At 42.9% G+C, this 21,913-nt stretch overlaps 1 protein-coding gene across 3 annotated transcripts in view; it reads left to right on the top strand.

Annotated features, from left to right (window-relative positions):
* The window catches only part of CAMK1D (calcium/calmodulin dependent protein kinase ID), a 218,910-nt gene that overhangs the window by 109,663 nt on the left and 87,334 nt on the right, over nucleotides 1–21,913 (top strand). For all 3 annotated transcript variants that reach the window (XM_027679541.1, XM_027679540.1, XM_027679538.1), the window contains exon 3: nucleotides 21,304–21,378. In XM_027679541.1, coding sequence (XP_027535342.1) covers nucleotides 21,304–21,378 — 75 coding nt within the window. The remainder of the gene's footprint in view (nucleotides 1–21,303; nucleotides 21,379–21,913) is intronic.

The raw sequence follows: 21,913 nt of genomic DNA, 5'->3' as shown, positions 1-21,913 counted from the left end.
CCTGGGATACCATAAGCTTAACTTAGTATAGGAGTTCTTTAGACTAGTACTAAAACCTGTTCTTGAATGCCCTCCAGAGCAGGAGATCAGCACAGGCTGAAATACTGTGGTGTGATGCAGCCCAGGTATGTTTGATAGACCCACAGTGAGAATGAAACTAGGCAGCGAGCCCAGTTTCTTGTGAACTCTTTGGTCAGATGGGCAAGGCAAATACGCTCACCTGGAGTCAAGGTGGGGATCAAGTCTTTTTGTTTCCTTTCTGTGAACTGGAAATGGTCCCACCTCGCTCAAGACATCACTGCAGTGGGATGCCTGCCCTCAAATAGTTAAGTGCTGATGCTTGTCTGAAATGTTTCCTTCTTCTGGGGAATGTGTTAAGCACTAAATGATGCATGAGCACCTTGAAGGGAGGTGTTACATTCTGCATGAAACTGTACACAGACTATTTATTTTTCACTGATGCTTTTATTCAGGTTCCAGGCTAACTTGACATGCTAAACAGGCCCTGAAGCGAAGCAGTAATTTACATTCCTCTAAACAAACACATCCTCTAATTACTGTTTTAAAGGTGATCTCACTTAGGAAGAAGCAATAGAAAATAATTTTATAGGGTGGAACACGTCAAACTGGCACTGGCATGAAAAAAAATGTCTTGAAGTTGTAACAACTTGTCTTTATGCTTGGCATGCTGCATTGCTTGCCCTGAATTTAGTAAGATCTTGGGTGTGATAATTCCTAGGAAAGATTGTTATCTCAGGGATTACTGTCTGTCCAAATTGCAAAAATGGTGTTTTGCTCATCAGTTGGCCTCTGCTTTATGATTTTTGCTTTTATTATTTGCTTCTTCCTATGCATATTTTAACAGGTGAGTGCTTGTAGTGTCAGCTGAGCGTTGAACAGGGTTCTCCTGTCAAGGTAAAGACAGGAGACACTATAGCCTAAGTTGGAAGAGCTCATCTATGCAGGAAGGGCTGTGACAGCCTCTTAACAACCACACACGGGGTACAGAGGGGTATTCAGAACACACAGTCATCAGAGAGTTGTGTCTTGAGGAATGTGCAATCAAGACAAGCCAAAACCTCTTAGTCATTAAGATTGCAGTCAACTTTCATTATGAAGCCCAACTTCTGATCCTCTCTTCTCTCCCTGGCCACAGTTTACAAAATTTTTAATTGGCCTCAAAGGTGACATATTTATTTTCAAATAGTCTGTTTTGATTTCTGCAGTGTGAAAAGGAAATTAATCCAATTCAGTTTTAGTGACAGACCACAAAACGAGTTGGCATTTGTTAAACCCTTCTGTGTGTTCTTCTGAAGCTGCCATCCCTATATTTACCTGCCATTGCAGCGATGCTGAGAAACTTATGGGCCCTCTGCTCTCATCTGTGAGGGATAATAATGACAGCAGCTTCAGTTTGAGCACACTTTTTGATCTCCCTTACAGCATGTTGGAGATCATGACAGTATAATTACTCTATATTATTTTTTAAGTGTCCCTTAAGAATTTCCCAAATGCTATTTATGCTTTCACTTTTTTAAAAAATCTGAAATTATGTAGTCAAAAATCAGCTATATTATTTAATGAAATTGCCCTCGAGTGTTCTAGGTTGAAGTTCTTATTTGTATTAATCTTTTCTGTTGCTTCTGTTATGCATTTTTTGTATATAAAACCCTCTTCCTCACACTCTGAGAGTGTCTCCATGCCTGAGAAAGCAACCACTGCCCTGAATTTAGTAAGATCTTGGGTGTGATACTTCCTAAGAAATCATTAGAAAACATCCCAACATACAAGATCCCTGCAGTCCATATTAGTAACGGAGAGAGAATAAAGATTTCATTTAAAGTTCTTGCCATCTGATTTGTTCTTTCACATTTCAACAAAGCATGTGTAATATTATCACAGACTGCAGCCACAATATCGTGGCAACTTGTCTGGGAATGGGCCAAATATACCAGCACTTGAGATACCAACCTAGGCAGATACTCAGCAAAGAGCACAGGAATATAAAGAACAGAGAAGGTGGGAAAAAAAGAAGTTTTTAGCTGTACTGCACTGTATGGATCAGTACAGTTCATCACCAGAAACCTGTTTCCATTTCAGAAAACAAACACTTGTTTAAACAATTTCCTTCCATTAGAATTCAGTCAGAGGCTTCTTTGTTCAGACTCTCCCAAGATGGTTATTTATTCTTCATCCAAAAATACTTTACTTTCATCAGAGGGAACTGTAGTATGCTTTGGCTAGCAATAACTTGAGTTTGCAGAGTAAAAAGTTGCTGCAATAATGGCAATAAATGGTGACTTTAACAAATGCATGTTCCCTTTTATAAATGGGATTGCTTGTGGTAGGGCAGGAATTGTGTGCAGGCTGAGGGACGTAGCTGTTTTTGTATGAATATCATGCCTAACTGAGTTTACATGTTTGATATGATCCTGTCTGACTCCAAGGAGATAAATTAAGTTAGGTTCTCAGAAGGGAAGTAATTATACCATGAAACAATGGCACTATGATAAGGCACTATGGCAGAAAATGTCCTTGAATAAACAGGGAGTGGAGGGAGCTCTTAGCGGAGAAATACAAGTTTCCTCTGCTCTCAACAGATCAGCAAAGCTAAGACTTCTCAAAATTAAAATGACAGCCAAGGGGGCTGCTATAGATCTGACAATCCTGGCTTTGGGGAGAGAACAGGTTAGTTGGGGAATGGTGGTGTAAAGAAATCTCCATCAGAGGTAGATGCTGCGAGGAAAAGTCCTCAAGGTGGGTCAGCTCCTGGCTTCAGCCTTTTCTCTTGCTTGCCACAGACCTGCTGTGAAATAAACAGTGAAGTTATTTCCTACCATCAGTGTCCACAGAAGAACAAGGCTGAGAGGTGCCAAAAGTAGAGGGACTGTTTGTGTGAAGGTGCCAGGAAAACAAGGAGTTGGCACGCTGGAGTTGTGGGGCAAGAGGGCTTAACCAACAGCCTTCAACCCAGAGAGAGGTGGGAGAAGTGAAAGAAGTGCTTGACATGAATTTACTTTTCTTAAATGGAGCAAATTCCCAGGCCTTTGTACTTACTGAGACACCAGTTTTTTTAATATTTTGCCTGACCTTTAGTTAAACAAATAATAAATGCTACCACAAGGAAATACTGGATCACCTTCCTTTGAAATTATCTGATACAATACCTTGTTTGTTTGGAGAATCAGGCTTTAAATCTCTTCCTAGTTACATTAGTTTTACATTTGTTTAATTATTTTAACTTCAACAATGTTGTTTCTGAATTAAAATCTAACTGGATGTAATCAGCTATTAGTGTGAGCAGCTTGCAAACGGTGCCAGTGGGATGCTGAAGGTTTTTTATGTGGATCAACCAGAGTATCTGGCAACTTATGGTTGTGAGAAATAATGGCATATTTTATGTACAAATGCCTTAAAGTAGCTGTTGTACCATCTTATCAGGTTTACATGAGCTATGAGTCCCTACAGAGATAAGTATTGCTTGATTTTTCGTTGGATGAAAGTTGGCATCACCACTGGCATTATGCATGGGAGGGATCCTCTTTATCAAACAGTGTACTTAATCATACTGAATCCTTAGAAATTATTTAAAATATGTTTTACTTCTAAAAAATTAATTGATATTGTAACAGTCCCCATTTCAAGGGCAACCACCTGAATATCACAGGTTTGTGTGTTAGAAATCCATGAGTATTTGACTAAAAAAATCAGGCTGTGGGTGAGATTTCTCAAGGTAGCTTGGAGTGGATGGTTGTGCTGAGGCACAGGGAAGTAGGCACTTCTGCATCGATTCTGGATTGTGATTTGAAGTTCAGTAAAGAAAATGGCCTCTTGATTTCAGCTGCTGGCCTCACTCCCTGCTATGGATGGACATTTCATCCACACCACCAGCTTGTTTACAAAATGATGAAAAGTAAATCCTGTTTTGAAATGGAGGATTAATGTAGTCAAGGGGTTGTAGTGAGAAGAAAGGGTGTGCACAGATCTGTCTTGTTTTACACTGCAAACCATCACCACAATGTCTGAGTAATGCACCAACTAGATTAGGAATTGCCAGGTTTCTGGCAAATTTAACAGAGGTGTTAATCATCTTGCTTTTGGAGTTATAAAACACAGGTCATACACATACCTGCTCAAAGTTTGGAAGCTAATTTTAGACTTCTGTTCTTTTTAATATTTTTTGTGGGTAGGCAGGGTAAGCAAGGAGACATTTTAGTCTTGGAAGAGTTTAGCGGTACTTGCTGGAGAGTCATGTTCTAGCTTTTTCTAACCACCTTTAGAAATGCTTTTCATAGATAATAACCTCAGCAGACACATACTTGGACGAACTCTGGAACTAGGAAGCATCTTATGCAGCGTGTGGATTCATCCTGGGAGGCAGCTGACAGAGTTATTTTCAGAAGGCAAACTCCTTCCTCAGGGTTTCTCCAAGGGAGGGGAAGTTTTCAAAAGGAGCTGTACTCTTGGTCTGCAAAGTCAGCATATCCTCAGGTTGTTCTCCTTAGGCCCTGTTCCCAGCTGGTATATCCTTCTCAATGGGTGCTGAGAGAGGTCTCAGTTCCTTTTCAGGCTGAAATCCCCTCCCTTGGTGAATTTTTTCACTTTCAAGGGCCATTCCTACTTTAATCAACTGAAAGTTGAGTTCCTTTGGGCCATTAGGCATATGTGTTCTTCCTCCCAAGAGAACTGTTATTTTGGCAAAAAAGAGATGGAAGTTGTTTATCTGCAGAGCTCTTTGGCCAAGTCCCACCTTCAAACTGCAGCATTGTTATTTGGAAGGAAAAAGGAAACCCTGAGAGCCAGGTTAGGATACAGATTGCCTCCATGTATTTCAAGGCCTGTGGAAATGATCTGTGGAGAGAACTGGAAGCCTGAGGGCAGCCCTTCAGAAAGTTGGGTGGAGATATGCACAGAAGTAGGCAAAGGCAGTGCCTGAACTCCTGTCCCTCTCTGGAGCTCAGAGATATACCTCCAGGCAGTACATGAGCAGCCTCTGATCATGCAGGAGCCTTATTGCCCTTTCTAGGGGTGGGTATCCAGCTGAGATGAGCTTCCTGCTTGTGGTTGTGCACTCCTTTCCTTGTGAGACACCGGGCAGCTCACAAGTCCCATCTCCTGGGTGACTTTGCTGCCTGCTACCACGCTAGAGAACCTCCTGGGTTTAGGTGTTTGCACCCCTTCCTAATCAAAGTGGCACCAGAAATGCAGGATTCAAGGGTCAGGAGACTACACCATCCTATGATCACCCAGTTGGGACTTGGAGCAGCAACATCTTTGCTGTGCTCCACGTCTGTGTCCTCTGCCTTGTAGACATTGCATTAGTAGCAGAAAGATTCCTGACAGCTAAAAGCTGTTCAAATGTGGTGCAAAAAGAGTTCACACCACAGGGGAACATGTGGTATGAGAGACAGGTGCAGGCAGGTGAGAGAGCACAAGGAATTGAGAAGATCATTAGAATCATAGCATGTTTTGGGGTGGAAGGGACCTTTAGGATCCCCTGCAAGTCAAACCCTCCTGCCATGGCAGGGCCATACAATACTGGCCAATACATCTTGTCACCTTTAAGAAAGGCTTTTAGAAGCCTAGAATAGTGAGAGAAGGGATTCAGTGATGACCACCACGAAGATAAGGAGTAGCTCCAAAATGTGTGGCCACGCAGGTTGTGTAACAGGCAGCACAAATGCGCTTGGTTGAAAATCAGGTTCTTTTCTTTATGGGCATTGCTACATTGTTGGAGGTGAGAAATGAGATAAGATGGGGATAGGCTAAGAAGGTCCTTAATGATGCAGATGAGTGTGTTATGTTTCAGGGAATAGACAGTGAATAGTGCATAGATGTGCACAGTGCAAAACATGGACTAGGAAACGTGTTTTGCAGCAGAGTGAGTGAATGAAAGGCCAGAGAGGAGGAGATTGCAGTAACTGAAACTGCGTGTTTGGGACTCTTCTCTTCCCTTTCATTTATTCCTGATTGCTTCCCTGAGCAGGGTCTCACAGACAGCACAAATGGAAACACAAGTCTTGGGAAGCTGTCTGTGACCTGCTGTCACTGCATGGCAGGGCTGGTGCAAACAGCAGCCGCTGAGGTGATTTGTGTATATGAGACAGCTGTCAGGGGAAGACAAGAGCTTTTCACCTTCAGGTGGGCTTCTGACAGAGAATAAATGGATGTGGGGGGAGGCAGCTGAAACCAGAGGAGAAAATAAGACATAAAAACAAAACTGGAAATGCAAACAAAGGAGGAATAACAAATAGAATAATGAGAGATTGAGCGTTTTAACTGTTCATACTGAGTGAGATTTGACTGATTATCTACTCAGAAGTGTATTTATGTCTGTCAAAAGCAAAATGGCATGTTAGAAACAGAGCCTCACCTGCCCCACCTTTATCTGGTATGGAGTCTGTAAAGCATAATTTAACAGTCTATTAATCAAAATGATAACAGTGAATTGTGTCTGAATTAAGCATGCACATGACTGATGCAATATTAATTGCTCAGCGGATTTTGTACATGGGATTACTACAGTGTGACTTTACTGATATTATAAGCCTGGTTTCAGGTTGTTGAAACCTGTCTGCCCCTTGGGGAGTCTCCTTCTCCCTTGACTTGAATATTATGGTGTCATAAAAACCAGCTCAGATATCCCACACTATCATGGTATGGACCAGGTCAGGTGTGAATAAAGACACAAGGTTTGGTTATCTTACCCTCTAAATACCTGCAAGTATATGTCCTTGGGGTAAGAATTGACACTTTTCTGCCCATTCCAACTGACTGATTCCACTTGGTTATACCTTTCAGAAAGATATATAAGGTGTTAGGCAGACATTCCTTGCTGCCTGGTATCTCTGAAAGTTTCTGACTGGTTTCTTGACAGTAAATTTGTGCCTCTCAATGTGCTCATTAGTTGGCATGAAGTCACACATCAAAGCCCAAATGTATTTTGGGCATATGGATTCATGATTTTTTATCCTAAACATTTCCAAGATACTTTTCACAATGTTTGCTGGTAGCTTGTGCAAACTGGAAGCCTGAGCATGTTTCCATGCTAACTCCAGCTCACTCTGAAATCCTCATAACTTCTTAAACAAATTCCATTGGCTTTGCAAACTTTGATTTTTAGTCCTAGATCAAAGGTGGATTTTTTTAAAAAAGAGAGAACAGTGTTTCCAGTCACACTTCAGAGCTCTGTGAGTGGGGAGAAATGTACTTTTTTTCTGTCTGCTTGGTTTGAAGGTCATGATTTCATAATGAAAAATGGTTGAAGTTAGGAGGTTAATGGAAACTCAGAGCCAAAGCATTAACTCAGCAGGTACCTTCCTCCCTCTTACCATCCTATTGAGAGCACACAAATGTCCTCCTGCCTGGAAGAAATAATTATTTGTTGTTATTTCAAAATCCCACCAGAACACAGAGTAACATGATAATGCAGTAATTCACAAGTTGAACTATAACTAGATGGACAGAGCAATAAAACAGGGCAAAAAGGCTAGGACAGGATGCCTGTCAGGATGCTACTCCAATGCAGTTTGGATTTAAACTTCAAGGGGCACCATGCACGAGAGCGTGACACATGAGACTACACATAATTGATAAGGACCTGTGCAATTCTAGGTTTTAAGCTAAAGCACAAATTAGGAATTGTATAGGAACATCTGTGCCTGTATTCGTGTTGCATTCGGAATTGAGACATTCTGTAAATTTTATTCCAAACCCAGCTCTCGAGAGATCACCCGATCGCGGATGATAAGACCCGTGAGAATGTGTACATTCATCTAGAAATGAACTTCTAACCCCTTCAGTTTGTGATGCTAATCACAGCACTGACTACTTTCCCAGCAGTTTCTACTTGTGCTCAGTGTCTATGAAGCACTGGTACACTTGCAGTTTGTGACAAGACGTTGGATTTATTGATGCCACATAAAGCTGAGGTAATGATAAAAAAGAGAAAGGCTTGATGACTGTTTCATGATGTATCATAAATGAATGCATCATTCCAATTAAGCAGACAATAGGTAGGAGTGAATGCTATAAAATCACACCCCTTGCTTTGTAGCTCCTTTTTCTTGTGGGAGCAGCCAAGCATTGAGTAGCCTCAGATTCTGGGCTGAAGAATGCCTTCATCCCAAACACCCAGCTCAAAATTGACACACCCCATGTGAAGCAAGATTTGTTGTATTAGGGGTCCTCCAGCATCATCCTGACAAGCTGTAGTGGCAGATGCTCTTTAAACAAGGTGCAGCTTTAATTTATTAATTCAGCATTATCTATGGTGAGCAACACAGTTTTTAGCACAGCAGAGGAGAGGGTGATATTATCACAATGCCCTGTGTCCATCAGCACTAAGGTTGCATTTCGTACCATTTATTTTAGACTTCATCTAATAGCTACCTTTCATTCTAAATACGTTGAATTAATTAGATGTATTGCTTAGGAAAAAATGAGTCACCATGTGTGACTTGTATGTGTGACTTGGCTGCATAAAATATTAGAAATCTATAGCACTGTAGTTTATAAGTCAGTTGGTTAGAAAGCCTTTTCTTGAATGCCTTGAAACAACCCACTGTTTCATACTGATTTCTTTTTAGTTGTGTGAATGAAAACAAGGACTTGACAAAGACAAATCTGCTATCATTGTCCTTTGAAGTACATTTATTAACTCTTGCTTTCAAAGTATTTTCATTCCCATTTCAGCTTCATCATGACTTGCAAAAAGTCAATGGGCAGTGGTAAAACCTAGCTAGAACAGTGGAAAAATAACCACATGTCATTGCAGGATTGCTCTTTAGCCCTACTGTTCCTACAGCTAGACATGCATTTATTTTACATGAAGGATTTGCTGTCTTTTAACACTAATTGCTGCTTATGATATTAATATTCTGCTTGTTACTGTCTGAAGTATTGGTGTTGTTAACCTCCATGCTCTGGATCAGGACAGTGCCACAGTGACATATTTAAAAAGCATAAATTCCTTCTGCAGTGGTTATTAGGGATTTAAAGCCAGGGATTTAAAAAATTCCAGTCTTCCAGACCTTTAATGCCTATATCACCTTCCAAAATAATTTAGAGATATATTTTTAAGATATTTAAGTATCTGAAGATACCCGTGAGGAAGTCTGAAAGTGCTTTGATGCTTAGTTGCTGTGGAAGTTACTTGCATCATAAGGTACCTAATAATTTTCAGAAATCTTGTCCTTAAGAGTGAGTGGTCTTAAAAATTATACTTCCATGCCATAAGAAAAGAGAGAACTGCAATTTAAAGCACTCTTTACTGGGCAAGTGGCTGCAAGTATAGACCTGGCATCTGGTTTAAACTCTTCTGTTACCTCTCCAAAGGCAGTCTGGGGACATTTGTGAATCTGGGTTTCTCTCTCCTAAAAATAGAAACCTATAGGTAGGGTCCCTATGCTCCACAGTGATACAAGTAGCAGGGATAAATGAACTTCAACACTATTTAATTTTTAATTAGACCCCCTTTATGATGTCCTTTGTAAAACTGGGGAGATTAGGTTTCTCAAACTTATTCTCACTTGGTTAAAACCCAATTAGCTGTTGTACACAAACAAAATGCATCCTTATTAGCAAGGATTTCTGCTAATTATATTGTTCTGGTTAAGTGACTTTCCTGGCACTTGGTGGTTTGAGTTCAAGTCTACTTTGGACTCTTTGGTGTTGCTGCCAAGATGTGAATCCAGCCAAGTGAGATCCCCAGCAGTCTTGCCTGATTAAAGATTCCAAGATTTGGCCCAGCTGAATTGCTCCACAGTTAATTCTGCCCATCGCTGGGAGTTCTCTTTCTCTTCCCTCCCTCAGCTTCTTTCCTGAAGACCACATGCAAAGCAAGCCCAATAGCAGTGGAAGTAGGGGACATATTTTTGTCTCTAGTATCTGGGAAGGTTGAAAATAAGACAAGCTTTAACATCAGGCCTTCACTTGAGCTTTGAGAGGGCAGGTTCTGTTATGGAGGACTGGAATTGTATTCTCTGTCATTACCAGCTGTGCAAAGAAGGGGCTCTGGGGCTTTCAGGAGTCCCATTGCTTTCACACAGGTATCAGGAGAACTGGATCTGCCTGTGAGTTTGGTTTCTTACACTCTGTGATTGAGGACAGTAACTCATAATGAACACAGAGTGGCACAATCGTCCTCCGAGATCAATCCCCCGCTGTGCAGAGCTTTCCCACTTACTCTTTTATGGTATAGGGTGTATATGACTCACCCGAGGGCTATTGGCACTTCCCACAGGCAACTGGGGGAGCAGCCTTCTGTGTAGGAGTGTCCTAATACAGTGATGATGAAATGTGGAAACCTGCCTAGCCTCTTACTTATCCTTCTGTCTCAATAAATAAAATAAATTGGCTTCCCAGTAACCTGGTGGGAAGGAGGGAGTTTTCTGACAGGTTGCTGGTGATGAGTTTGTCATGTGGCTTGTCCCTGCAGACGGAGTATTTGAGTCAGACCTCTGCCTAGATGCCAGCTAAGGATTTTCCAGGAAGCCCAAAAAAGCTGTGCTCCAGCATCCCGGTCTGCTGGACTTCCGTGCTCCCAAGTATGCAGGGTGCAGGCAAGCATAGCTGATGCACAGCAGCCCTAGTGATGAGACAAATACAGTGAGACTTGATCAAGACTCAAAACCACACCTGCTAGCAGAAGCAAAGTGGTTCTTATTGTACCCCCTACATCCACAGGGTCTCTGACTAATTTTGGATGGCATGTGCTTTTCCTCACTGTAGGAGATGCCTGCAACAGGGCAAATATAACACTGTTGGCTGCCAGCATGGCACTGAGGAACTGTAGTCTGCTTTAATTATCACGTGCTCACTCAGTCTGATGGAACTCAATCAAGGCTTGTGATTTTCTAGGCTGCCCAGCAACGATTTACAGAGTTGAGCATGCAGAAGACTCATCAACTTCCTTGGGGAACAAGAAATTTATGTTCAGGGTGTCACTTGTGGTTGGTTGCCCATTTACTTTTCTGCTTCTCTTGTGGAGAAGATGCAGTTTTGAGTCATAAACCTCTTTGGATATGACTGTAGAACATAGCCTTGCTTCCTGCTGTGAGCCAAAGTGTCCTTTTGATTACATCACTGTTTTCTGAGTGCATAAACCATCTCCACCTTTGTGCTGTTACTTGTCCTTATCATCAGCAGTATACCCATATGCATTAGCTTTTAGGGTAACCCAGTAGCTAAAGATTCTGTAAAACTCACAGCTGGGAGTCCCAGCTCTGTCACATCTGGGTGACAGCTCCATTTATTCCCCATATGGTGGAATGAAATCCCTAGTTTTGTTACATCTTTCAACTCTGCTCATCCAAATAGGCATTTATCCATGTTTTTGTGCAACTCACCTATACAGGTGTGTGGGTGTTATAACATTCACCCTTCATTAGTGTGTATTCAAACCAATGAAGGAGATAATGGTAGACAACAACAACCCTGTGTCTGTGTCAAATGGGTATTTCACGGATGGCAGAGCTTTCTTTTCAGAGGTGTAGTATCTGCTGCCAGGTTTCAGATGTAAATGAATGTATGTGTACATACTGCACTCATCTGAGGATCAGGAAGCCACAAAAAGAGTGTTATACCAGCTATTCAGCTCTTCATTCACTGTAAACTAGTAAGAGCTTCTCATTTTGTGAGGCAATGTACAAGGATAGTTGCTCTGACTGCAGCCAGATCACCCTTCCAAGAGTGTCAGTCTTCCTGTTTTTCAAGGGTTTTGCAAACTCAGGCTGCTTTTATGTTCATGGAACCCCTCCAGAGCAACCTTCTGGAGCAACCTCAGCCCAGGAGGTGCTCACCACCTTTAACTGCATGTAGCTCCTCGTGTGTCCCAGGCAAGGGAGTGGGAATCAGCTCTAATTACTGACTGCAGATGTAAATCCACAGTTTCCACACTGCAAAAGCTGCCAACAACTAAAAGATGGTACACTGTTTTTGCCTGAGATAAATCCTTGCAGACACTACTTTTATCTTTTTCACCTTTAATGATTAATTCATCATTAATACTTGCTTTGATGTGTTTCAAATTAAACAGCCTGGAGGTTTCTGCTCAAGCTTTGCAAGCCTTTTCATCGCTGCCAATTCGGATACACGGATTGGAAACCATCATTCTGATGTCTTCATCTGCTTTTTGTGGAAATCAGGGATATTTCTGAAATCAGGGGTGGCACTGACACGGGGATATTCCTGCTGCCTTGAATGGGCATTTCAGAAGGTTATTTGGGCCTAGGCTTCTCACTAGAGTTGCAAGTTAAAGCAATAGAAGGTCCAGAGCTTTAATTTCTTTTCCTTGAATGGCTGCTGAGCAGCATTCCCATAAAAATGCTTGAGAGAAATGAACACAAGGTTAGCACCTAAATTCAGGTATATGATCTAGGAATCACTCATGTTTATTCTCAAAGTGCCTATATTCATTTGTTACTTTTTTGGTGAAAAAACATGAATCTGTGCTGGAGAAATTCAGCCTTTGTCTGAGCTCTGCTGTGATCTGGATACAAGGCAGAAGAGGGCATAACCTCAGCTTGTGTCCCAGGGAAGCAACAAGCCTGTGGGCTCACTCCTTGCATGCCTAATGGGCCCAGCAGCGCGCCTGGCACAACAGCTGGAGTCAGCTATTGTCTCAGAAATGGTCAGGATGCTGCCCCCAGCATCCCTTTTGGACCATGCTTGATGGCTAGAAAGTACCTCCAGGAGGAAAATACATGTGCTCGGGACCTGAGGAAGTTCATACAACTCTCTCCCTTTCCCAGGAGGGAACCAAGTTTTAAGATGAACAAACAGTCCCCACTTCTTCAAGCTGCCCTGTTGAGCAGAGTGGTGCAGGAAGGCAGACTGCAAATATCCCTGCCAGTGAAGGAGTCAGACAGGATCTGGAGAAATAAACAGAAAGGTTACTCTGTTAGGAAGTACAACATGAGGTAGGGCATGGATCAGAAATTGTGAGGTGTATGTGGGTAGGTTTTGTCACAGCCAGTTAGTGTTACAGCTGCTTAACTACACAGCTCAGGTTTCCAGCTGTGGAATGTCTCCAAATTGACTTTATCACCATGAAATCTCATGAGAATGTTTTATGCACATGGTACATAAGGCTGGCATTTGTTATAGACCCCTGGTGGCCTAGTGGTTAGAGCACTCTCACCACTGTGACCCAGGTTCAATTCCCCGGTCCCCCGGGCAGATGGAGCTCGTTAGCCTTGTAAGGCCATCCATCTATGAGAAGGTCACTCTAAACAAACCTACGTCCTGAGGACCTCACTGCCATTGTCCAAGCTTGCTTGGCCCCGGCAGATGAACCTTAGGATTAAAGGGTGGGCTCAGTTCAGCGCAGGCTGTGTCTCACCTAAAAAAATCCATTGCGCAGGCTTGAAAGGTAAAAGACCTTTCCCAAAATCTTCGTTCATGAAGACTGGCCATACTACATAAGGCTGGCATTTGTTATAGAAGTCATGCAGTGCTGGGGAAGAAAGGCCACTGAAATTGTTGGAAAGATTTCTGGGTCTTCACTCTTGAGTAAGAGGAGGTTACAGAGGTGATGGGTAGGATCTGAAAAATGAAATAGAGAGAGTTCAGGTTGTATAAGCACAAGACAAAGTGTCCTGGCACCTCCCCATCCTTTCTCCTCTCTCTCCCCATGTAGGCCCCAGAGGAGGCAGCTGCATTGGCAGCAGAATTACTCAGCATCCTGCTCGGACACTGGCTCAGGACAAATCCAGTCCTGTCTCATTACTTTGCATACAGAAAATTACATGCCTGATTGAAGAGTTAAATAGTAAGAAAAACTAAACTGGAAACAATATCAATTTTAAAATCATCACCAGCTTTCGAGGCTAATAGAAGTAGGTCTTTTGGTGGGTGTCTCTCCCATGAATTTTGGCTGTTCCTGCTTCCTTCAAACACCTGCTCTGAGCCACTTGCTGCTTGCTACCAGCACTGGAGCTTTTTGTCACAGTCTCCTCTTCAGTTGCAGCTGAGGGAAGGTGTATGAAGTGACTCATCCCTCCATCTTTGCCTTTGTGTACCATCTTCTAGGGCATCCAAGGTCTTTCTCTTCTAGCTGGTTTTCCAAAGCAGACAAAATTAACCTGACAGAAGCATAAAGATCTTAAAGATATTAGTAAAGACAATAATTTCCTTCTGTGTTGTGAGCAGTCTGTGTTTTGAAGCCCATATGTGACCCTGAAGTTCAACTCCTTGGCCTTCCAGCCACAGAGATTTAACTAATTTGGCTGGGCAGTCAACATATGGGCACTGAACCATCTGGCTTTGAGCTGGAATTAGCCCTCCCTTTCCCAGTCATTAGATCAAGCAAGGCAAGATGTGCAATGTGGGTGGGAACAAAAGGTATTGCGATGGTAGGAGATCAGAGGAGGTCAAAAAACACCGTCTGGCCAGGGGACTTAGCACCATTTCTATGTTTCAGCTTATAAATATGAGTTCTTTTTCATTTTTCATTCAACAGAATATTCAATACTGAATCCAGAAAATCTCCTCCAGCTCTTTTCAATAAGCAAATTAAACTTATAACTTCAAAAAAGCCCCAGCAATCTAAATGCAGTAGAAGAGAAAAAACAGATGTTTTAGCTTTGCAAACTCTGTAGAGCCACCTTTGCCAAGCAACTGATATCTGCCTGGTTTTGTTCACATCTCTCCTCTGTGTCTAAGCTGAGGTTTCTCTAAGTTTCACATTATTTGCATGTGTGTTTGTGAGTGAGAGAGAGGAAGACTGCTGATCTGAGATGGTGGGGACCAAAGCCCTTTCTGTAGCCAGAGAAGGTGTCACCACTGCTGTACCAGGTACTTGCTGGCCGCTGTGGGAGGACAGTGTGGGGAACATGAAATAGCAGAAATTAATCTCAGTGTCATTAACCCTTCCACCTTTCTTCCAAAGTGTCTTCTCTTTGTCTGCAAGGGTGTCCATTTCAGGGGAAGGTGGTTGACTTGGTGACATCAATCTGGTGGTTTCTTATAATTTGGACCCTTGAAAGTCAACCACACACATATGATGTGAGGCACCACACTCTCCTCCCTCCCTTTTCTATCCCGTAGCCCCCAAAGACCAATAGTGTAGCCAGCAGGATCAGGGCAGTGATTGTCTCTCTGTATTCAGCACTGGTGAGGCTGCACCTCCCATCCTGTGTTCAGTTTTGGATCCCCCAAGACAAGAATGACACTGAGGTGAGGCAATACAAGTCCCATGGACAGCATCAGTATTTGTAGGTTTTTCTGGAGCAGGAATGGTGGGCAGAGCTCTGCTGCAGTCAGCCAGCTATTTCCAGGGTTTCCAACCATCAGTTTCCTTCCCCATACAAACCCCTGCAATGTCACCCCATTCCTCTCTTGTCAGACTTGCTACAGTTTCTCCTTGGGAGCAGGTGTTTGTTTCCACGTGTTCTCGCATTATTCTGAGCCATCCTGAAGACTTTTGGTAGTTTTCTTTCAAGTGTAAAGCAATCTGATATGATCACTCCATGTGAACATGTGTGAGACTATCCTAATACCTGTTGAAATTATTGACTTGTTTCAACCAAATAAAACAGTTGAGCAAAGAAGGTAAGTTTCCAGGATCATCCAGAGCAGAAACTGTGATTTAAACATTTCCCTTGGTCAGCTTGTGAATTCATCAACCCAGGAACCCTCCTGCTGCTGGTAAAACTCTCTCCAGGGTACATGCAGAAATAACAGAACATTGATTCTCAAAGACATTTGGTTACTCAAAGCCACAAATCCTTACAGACTCAGGCTTTGTTAGTTCTGGCTTTCACAAAATTATTCATGCTTTCTTGTGGCATTTTATCCATAACACGTGCTGTTCATGGAGGTGCAGCATTAAATGTCATGTCTTGCAAATGTAACACTGACTTGGAAAAGAGTTGTTGGGGGGGGAACCTGCCCTACTTACAAGGCTGTTGTGTTTGCCCAAGGTTTTTGAACAGTGTTCTTCTTACTGATCCTAGTTTTCAGTGTTAAATATGATAGATGTTAATGTAAGTGATTCAATTGTAGTTTATAGCTGGTGTGTTTAACATGCTCCCCTGGCAGCTCAGCAGCCAAAGCAACAGCAAAGTCTGCGTTCTCTGCTTTTATGTGTGCAGAGTGCTACCCCTCTAATTAATGATCCATGGCAATACACAGTGGGTTTAATTTCAGCCCTTTGGCCTCTGGGATGGTCAGGAAGTGGCAGAGATGTACAGAAAGCTCAGTCATTACAGGATTTAGTTTCCCTTATTGTACATCAGCTTCCAAATTTCAATCCTTTGCTTCTTAGAAGCAATATCCAGCTAAAGCGCATGGAATATATAGATTTTTAATTTTTTTTTTTTTTTTGCAAATGTTGGAGTGAATATTGTGCATTAGAGCTAGTTCTGGACCCATGGGGCTTGTGCCCTTCTGGTGACAGTGGGTAGGACATGATGTCTCTGTGCTGGCTAGTGGCAAGGGAGGATTTTAGCATCACTGGGGTGCCATGCCATGTACTCATCACTACTCCAACGCTGCAGCACACCCCATTTCATGTGATGGAAACTCCTGTGCAAGGAGAAAATGCCACTCCTGGTCAAGTCAGTTCTTGTTTTGGGGATGTGTTTCAGCTCCTTCAGAGGTGGACGTTTCTCTGTTTCTGAATGCTGTAGCAATCAGGGGAAAATGACAATTCCCCTATCAATGCTCTTGTGCAATGGCTCCACAGCAAGCAAAGGGACCAGTCTGTGCTTGGGGCTCTGCCACAGATCAAACACTCTTTCATCACCCCTTGTTTGCACAGCTGCCATGCCCAGAAAAGTGACTTGAAGCCCTTGGTTGCACAGCTTAGTTTGCACCTTTAAGGCTCGGCTAGTAATGTGTTAAAATATTGCTCAAGTGCAACATTGCCTTCATTCACGTTGTTGACACCTTTGTAACACCACAGGGCAGAATCATAGACCTGAAAGGCTGGAGGGGAAGCCTGATAATTTTGCGTGGTTGCATCGAGCCCCGTGGTTTGTGTCTGTCTGAGGCACAGCATCCAAACCAGGGCTGTTCTGAACATGGGGAACCCATCCTTTATTTTCATAGTTTCCTACCAGGGTTAATCCCTCTTCATGTTTTTGTGTATACTTAAATTTCCCTGATTCTCATTCCTGGATTTACTTTCCTCTCTTTTTTTCCCCCTGGATTGCAGCATCTCTTGGGCCTTGAAAGGTTAAGAGTCCGGACTGTAAAAAAGCATTAGCCTCTCTTTATTTATATTTTTAATTCTATGCATCTTGTTTCTGTCTAATGGCCTCAGAATATTCCTGAAAATGAAAAAAGCAGTGGTGGCTGGAGGTGGCATGTACCCTTTTTGTCACAGATGGAGGGATTTGTGGGGACATATCAGGGTGTGGGAGACACAAACAGAACATGGTGTTTGCCAGGAAAGGCGGGGAGCATCAGGAAAAATAGCAAGTGGGAGGTTAAAAGGGTGGTAAGGGCAATTTTCCTTAGCTGGATATTTCCTTGTTCATAACAATTTGAGTAATCTGATCTAATTTGCTTTAACTAAGTCCATGCTTTGATGTTCACTTTCAGGGCATTTTTTTTATTTCTTTGGAAACAATTAATGGGAACTGCTGTCACCCCAGTGCATGTCCATGTCCCCTCTGCTACAGCCATAATTGTACCATCATGTACTTCAATGGCATCGATGTGTTGCTTTGTGCAGAGTTAATCTAGTGCATGTTTATCAGTTGCAGTGTGGGAGCCACACATTGGGAAGAGGGGAGTATGGACAGGGAGGACAGAATGAAGAAAAAGGCTACAAACAAGTGGGGTTAATATTGTCTCTCTGAGATGGGAAGGAGAAGAGGTGGAAATAATATGGCCCATTGGTTAAGATAATACTCTGGGACTGAGGCACCTGGATTCTTGGCCCTCTCTGCTCCCTCCTCTTGTGAGAAATCTTCAAGTTTTTCTTCACGGTGCTTCCTCTTTTGTAAAGTGAGAGCAGCACCTTTTAAAAAAAATTAATCCTGTCAGGTCTCGAGGAGATCAGACAGTCTGGTGAGTATTTCTGCTGTGCGAGCTCACCGGGGAGGCTGCGTGCAGGCATTGGGAGGCTTAGCAGAATGAATCCTCTGAACCTTTGAGATTCACTCGGTGCTCCTAGTGGGGATAAAAGTGGAGTTAATTAACCCATTCTCAAATCCCTCCTGATCCGTGACCGTCAAGTAGATGCCACCGCACGGTGCTTTCCTTGGCTCTCGATGTACCCAAACATCCGTGCAAGCCTGAAGTGTGTGTCTGGCTGTTACCTGCACGTCTGGCACTGCTGATCTGCTTGCAGAGGAGTGGAACAGATTTGCCCCATCCCCATTAACCTTTGGGGTATCAACAAAACAATGTGATGCTACCACACCCAATTTCCCAAACCCCAGGGTGCTATTAAAATGAGCAATGTTCAGCCCTAATTATTGTGTATCCAGGCTGTAAGTGATCGCTTGCTCGTGCTATAAAGTGAAGATAGGACCACACAAATTTCTGTGTGAATTTCTGGAGTGAGAAGCAGAGGAGCTGCAGCTGGGCAGTGACCTCTGCTGGGAAGCCCACAGCTGCTCTGGTCCAGTTTCAGTAACACACTCCCAGCTTCATCTAACCTGTGGGTTTCACCCCAAGAGATTTCCATGTTGCTGGATTTTTTTAATTTTAGATTATATTTTATTTTTGATAGCTTGCCATTTGAGAGTTCATCCAAGTAGACAAGCGGCTTCATTTGCAGGTGTGAGATGTGCACTTCACCAGGGATATTAAACACTGTGTAACACCACAATTAAGGCCTTGCTGGTCTTGGGGAGGCTGAGAGAAAGTGGAGAAAAATGCCTCCTCTCCATCTCAGCAAGCCCCTTGAGTGCAGCGTGGTGGTTGGTATGCACAGACATCACCTAGGAAAGGGGCATCTTCTTCCAAATGCCTTCATCCCTATGAGACATTGCCCTCTGTGTACTTTGGGGGTGATTCAGCTTCTTCTGCTGCCTTCTTCTAGTTTATATTTGCTGGATCCCACATGCTCACATCCTGCATCTGATTTCACAGAGGGGCAGATTGGCTCAATACAGAGGACTGCAGTGGTGGGACTAAACCTTTTCTCCCCCCCTAGCACTGAGCAAGTTCATCTGCCTTCTGAGAGCACAGTGGTGCAGTGCCCATTTGGTTTGCAAATCAGGAAGGGGAGAGGGTCTCGCCGCAGCCCTCAGTGCGTGGTGTTGCATGTCTGATGAGCTCTCCTCTGGCCTCTGCCTCCCTGGCTGTTTGCTCTGTGGGTAACCCACCCGTTGGCCACGTGTGTCACGGTTAGAGGTTGCTGCAGCTGCCTCAGACGGGGTTTGGCTGGTTTGGGGAACCTCTGGGGTTCTCAAAAATAGAAATGCAAAGCGTTAATACAGGCAGGGTGAAAACCGTACCGCTGAGTTTGGGGCTTTAAGCAGATAACACTGTGGCAGATTGTTTGTGTTAAACTGCCTTGATCCTGGTGGTAGGAGGAACACAAACGATCATGTGTATGTGCATGTGCGTAAAGGAAAATGGATAAATACATATAATAATTTTCATTAAAAGTGACTAATTGCTTGAAATGTCATTTGTAATGTACCTTCAACTAACTTAAACAAGACAAACCTGCCGTTGCCCTACCTAACCCTTAAGGGACCAGGCACTAGACCTGCACAACAAGATAAACACTTCCAAACACGTGTGCTTTGTAAAGCCAAGTGGGTGGTGTATTGATTTCCTGTTGCAAATACTAAGAATTTAATTTGCAATGCAGTCTACCTGGGAGTTTTGCTAAAATATCATGGGATTTTCCAGATATTTAGGTAGAGTGAATAGCCAAGTCATATACTTGTTACTCTAACATCCTGTAGTGCATTATATTTGAGTTTGCTTATTGTTGATGTTAAATTTCCTGTGTGTGAAGGTCATTATATGAATAAGCTTTTGATGACTATGGGTGTAAATTCAGGTCAGTCATAATCTTACCAGTGAATTCAGAGGAAATTAAATTAGTCTGTGTACTTACAGTAAAGATCCTGCTGGGCGCAGGGGATCTTCTGCTCTCAGCATCATCACACAGATGTTAGGACACTTGGGACCACTGAGGATAAGGCCCTGATACATGATTAAGCATCTTAATTAAGCTACTTGAACCTAGACACATGTAGAGTTTCGTATTTGCTGACAATGCATGTTTACTTTCTTTCTGAACCTGTCCATCTGTTGCTTAGTGAGTGGCCTCTGCTTAGCATTTTCCATCTTTCTCTTAAAATGATTGTCTGCAATTGGTATAATTAATATCCTGTCCCTGGGGTTATACTGGTAGTCTCCTTAGGGTTTGCACAACCTAAATGTGTCCTTTGTGCATTATTTGTAAGCATTTAAGGACCAAACCCAGAGAGGCATTGTTCAACTGGTTCATTAGATGGGTGCTTGTGGAGATGATTTTTGTCTTTAAAGCTAGTGTTTTGACAAGAGACTTGGTGGGAATGGTGAGGATGCAGAAAACCCATTGGTTGCTTGGAGGTGTTGCACAGAAAGCACACAGTGCTTAGCAGTGCTGCAGGGAAATTCAGGTGTGAAGACCAGGCTGGACATCAGAGCTGCGTGAATTTGGTGTGAAGGAGTGTGGGGCTGTCATATTGCTGCTGCCTACTTGTGCCAGCTTCTCCACAGAGTCAAATCCCTGCTTTCTCCCTGCCATCCTACACCCTGCCTCCATCACTCCCCTACACCCTGCAGCAAAGCTATCCTGAGAATTTAACTTCCAACCAACCATATTCATTCATCTGAACTTCTAATGCCTCATATACTTAACCCTTACACATTTTGCCTTTGGAGAGGATTGAAAGAAATTTCTCTGAGTAATAACAGTATTCTGGGCTGTGAAGCACTTCTGGCTGTTTACTTCAGTTGGAAGGACCTTAAATATCATCGAGTTCCAATCCCCCTACCATAAGCAGGGACACCTTCCACTCGACCAGGTTGCTCAAAGCCTTATCCAGCCTGGCCTTGAACACTTCAAGGGACGAGGCATTCTCAGCTGCTCTGGACAGCCTGTTCCAGTGACTCACCACCCTCGTAGTAAAGAATTTATTCCTAACATCTAATCCAAACCTACCTTCTTTCGGTTTAAAGCCATTACCCCTTGTCCTATCACTACATGTCCTTGCAAAAAATTTATGATGATGAATAAAACACTGACAAGTAGTGCTTAACTAAAAATAGCTTTATGTTTCGCAGTCATGTAAAAAAAATTAAAATCAGTATTTCATCTTATCTTATTTTGTGGTTTTTCAGGATCAAGCATGAAAACATAGTTGCCCTGGAAGACATCTATGAGAGCCCGAACCATTTATATCTGGTCATGCAGCTGTAAGTACTGAACCTAATGAATTTTTTGTGTCAAAATTGCCATCTCTTCTTGTTCTGGTTTTGTTCTTTAACCCAAAAGATGGGGGTACATGAGAGGTATTTGTCTAGTGTGCTACAGATTGCAAAATCCCTGGCGAGTGGTTAAAAATGAATCTCCAGTTGTAACAGGCTGAGTTGTTGTGAAATTGGGAATTAAATTGTTTTGTGATGAGTGTCACCCAAATCAAAGCAGAGCAAAGAGGAGATGTTAAAGGGATCCGAACAGGCATCATACATATGGAGTTGCCAAGGTTTAGTTCTCTGTGTCCCAACAGGTACCTGCTTTGTACTAAGCCCAAGGTGATCCAAGATACCACCATGTGCATGGGTACATGGGTACTGCACTTGCAAGACAGCATCATCCTTGACTCAGCAGCAGTGGTAGATCATATCACTATTCCTTGACACATCTCTCTCACCAGAGCCCCTCTTCTTCCTCATTTTCCCCCTCTGGACCTGAGAAAATCAGGATCCCATCACATGCGTGATACACTGT

The sequence above is a fragment of the Neopelma chrysocephalum genome, unplaced genomic scaffold (assembly GCF_003984885.1).
Source record: "Neopelma chrysocephalum unplaced genomic scaffold, ASM398488v2 Primary Assembly neopelma1_45, whole genome shotgun sequence".
Lineage (NCBI taxonomy): Eukaryota > Metazoa > Chordata > Aves > Passeriformes > Pipridae > Neopelma > Neopelma chrysocephalum.
Note: the sequence above shows the minus strand (reverse complement) of the source record. Positions and strands in the feature narration are given on the sequence as shown.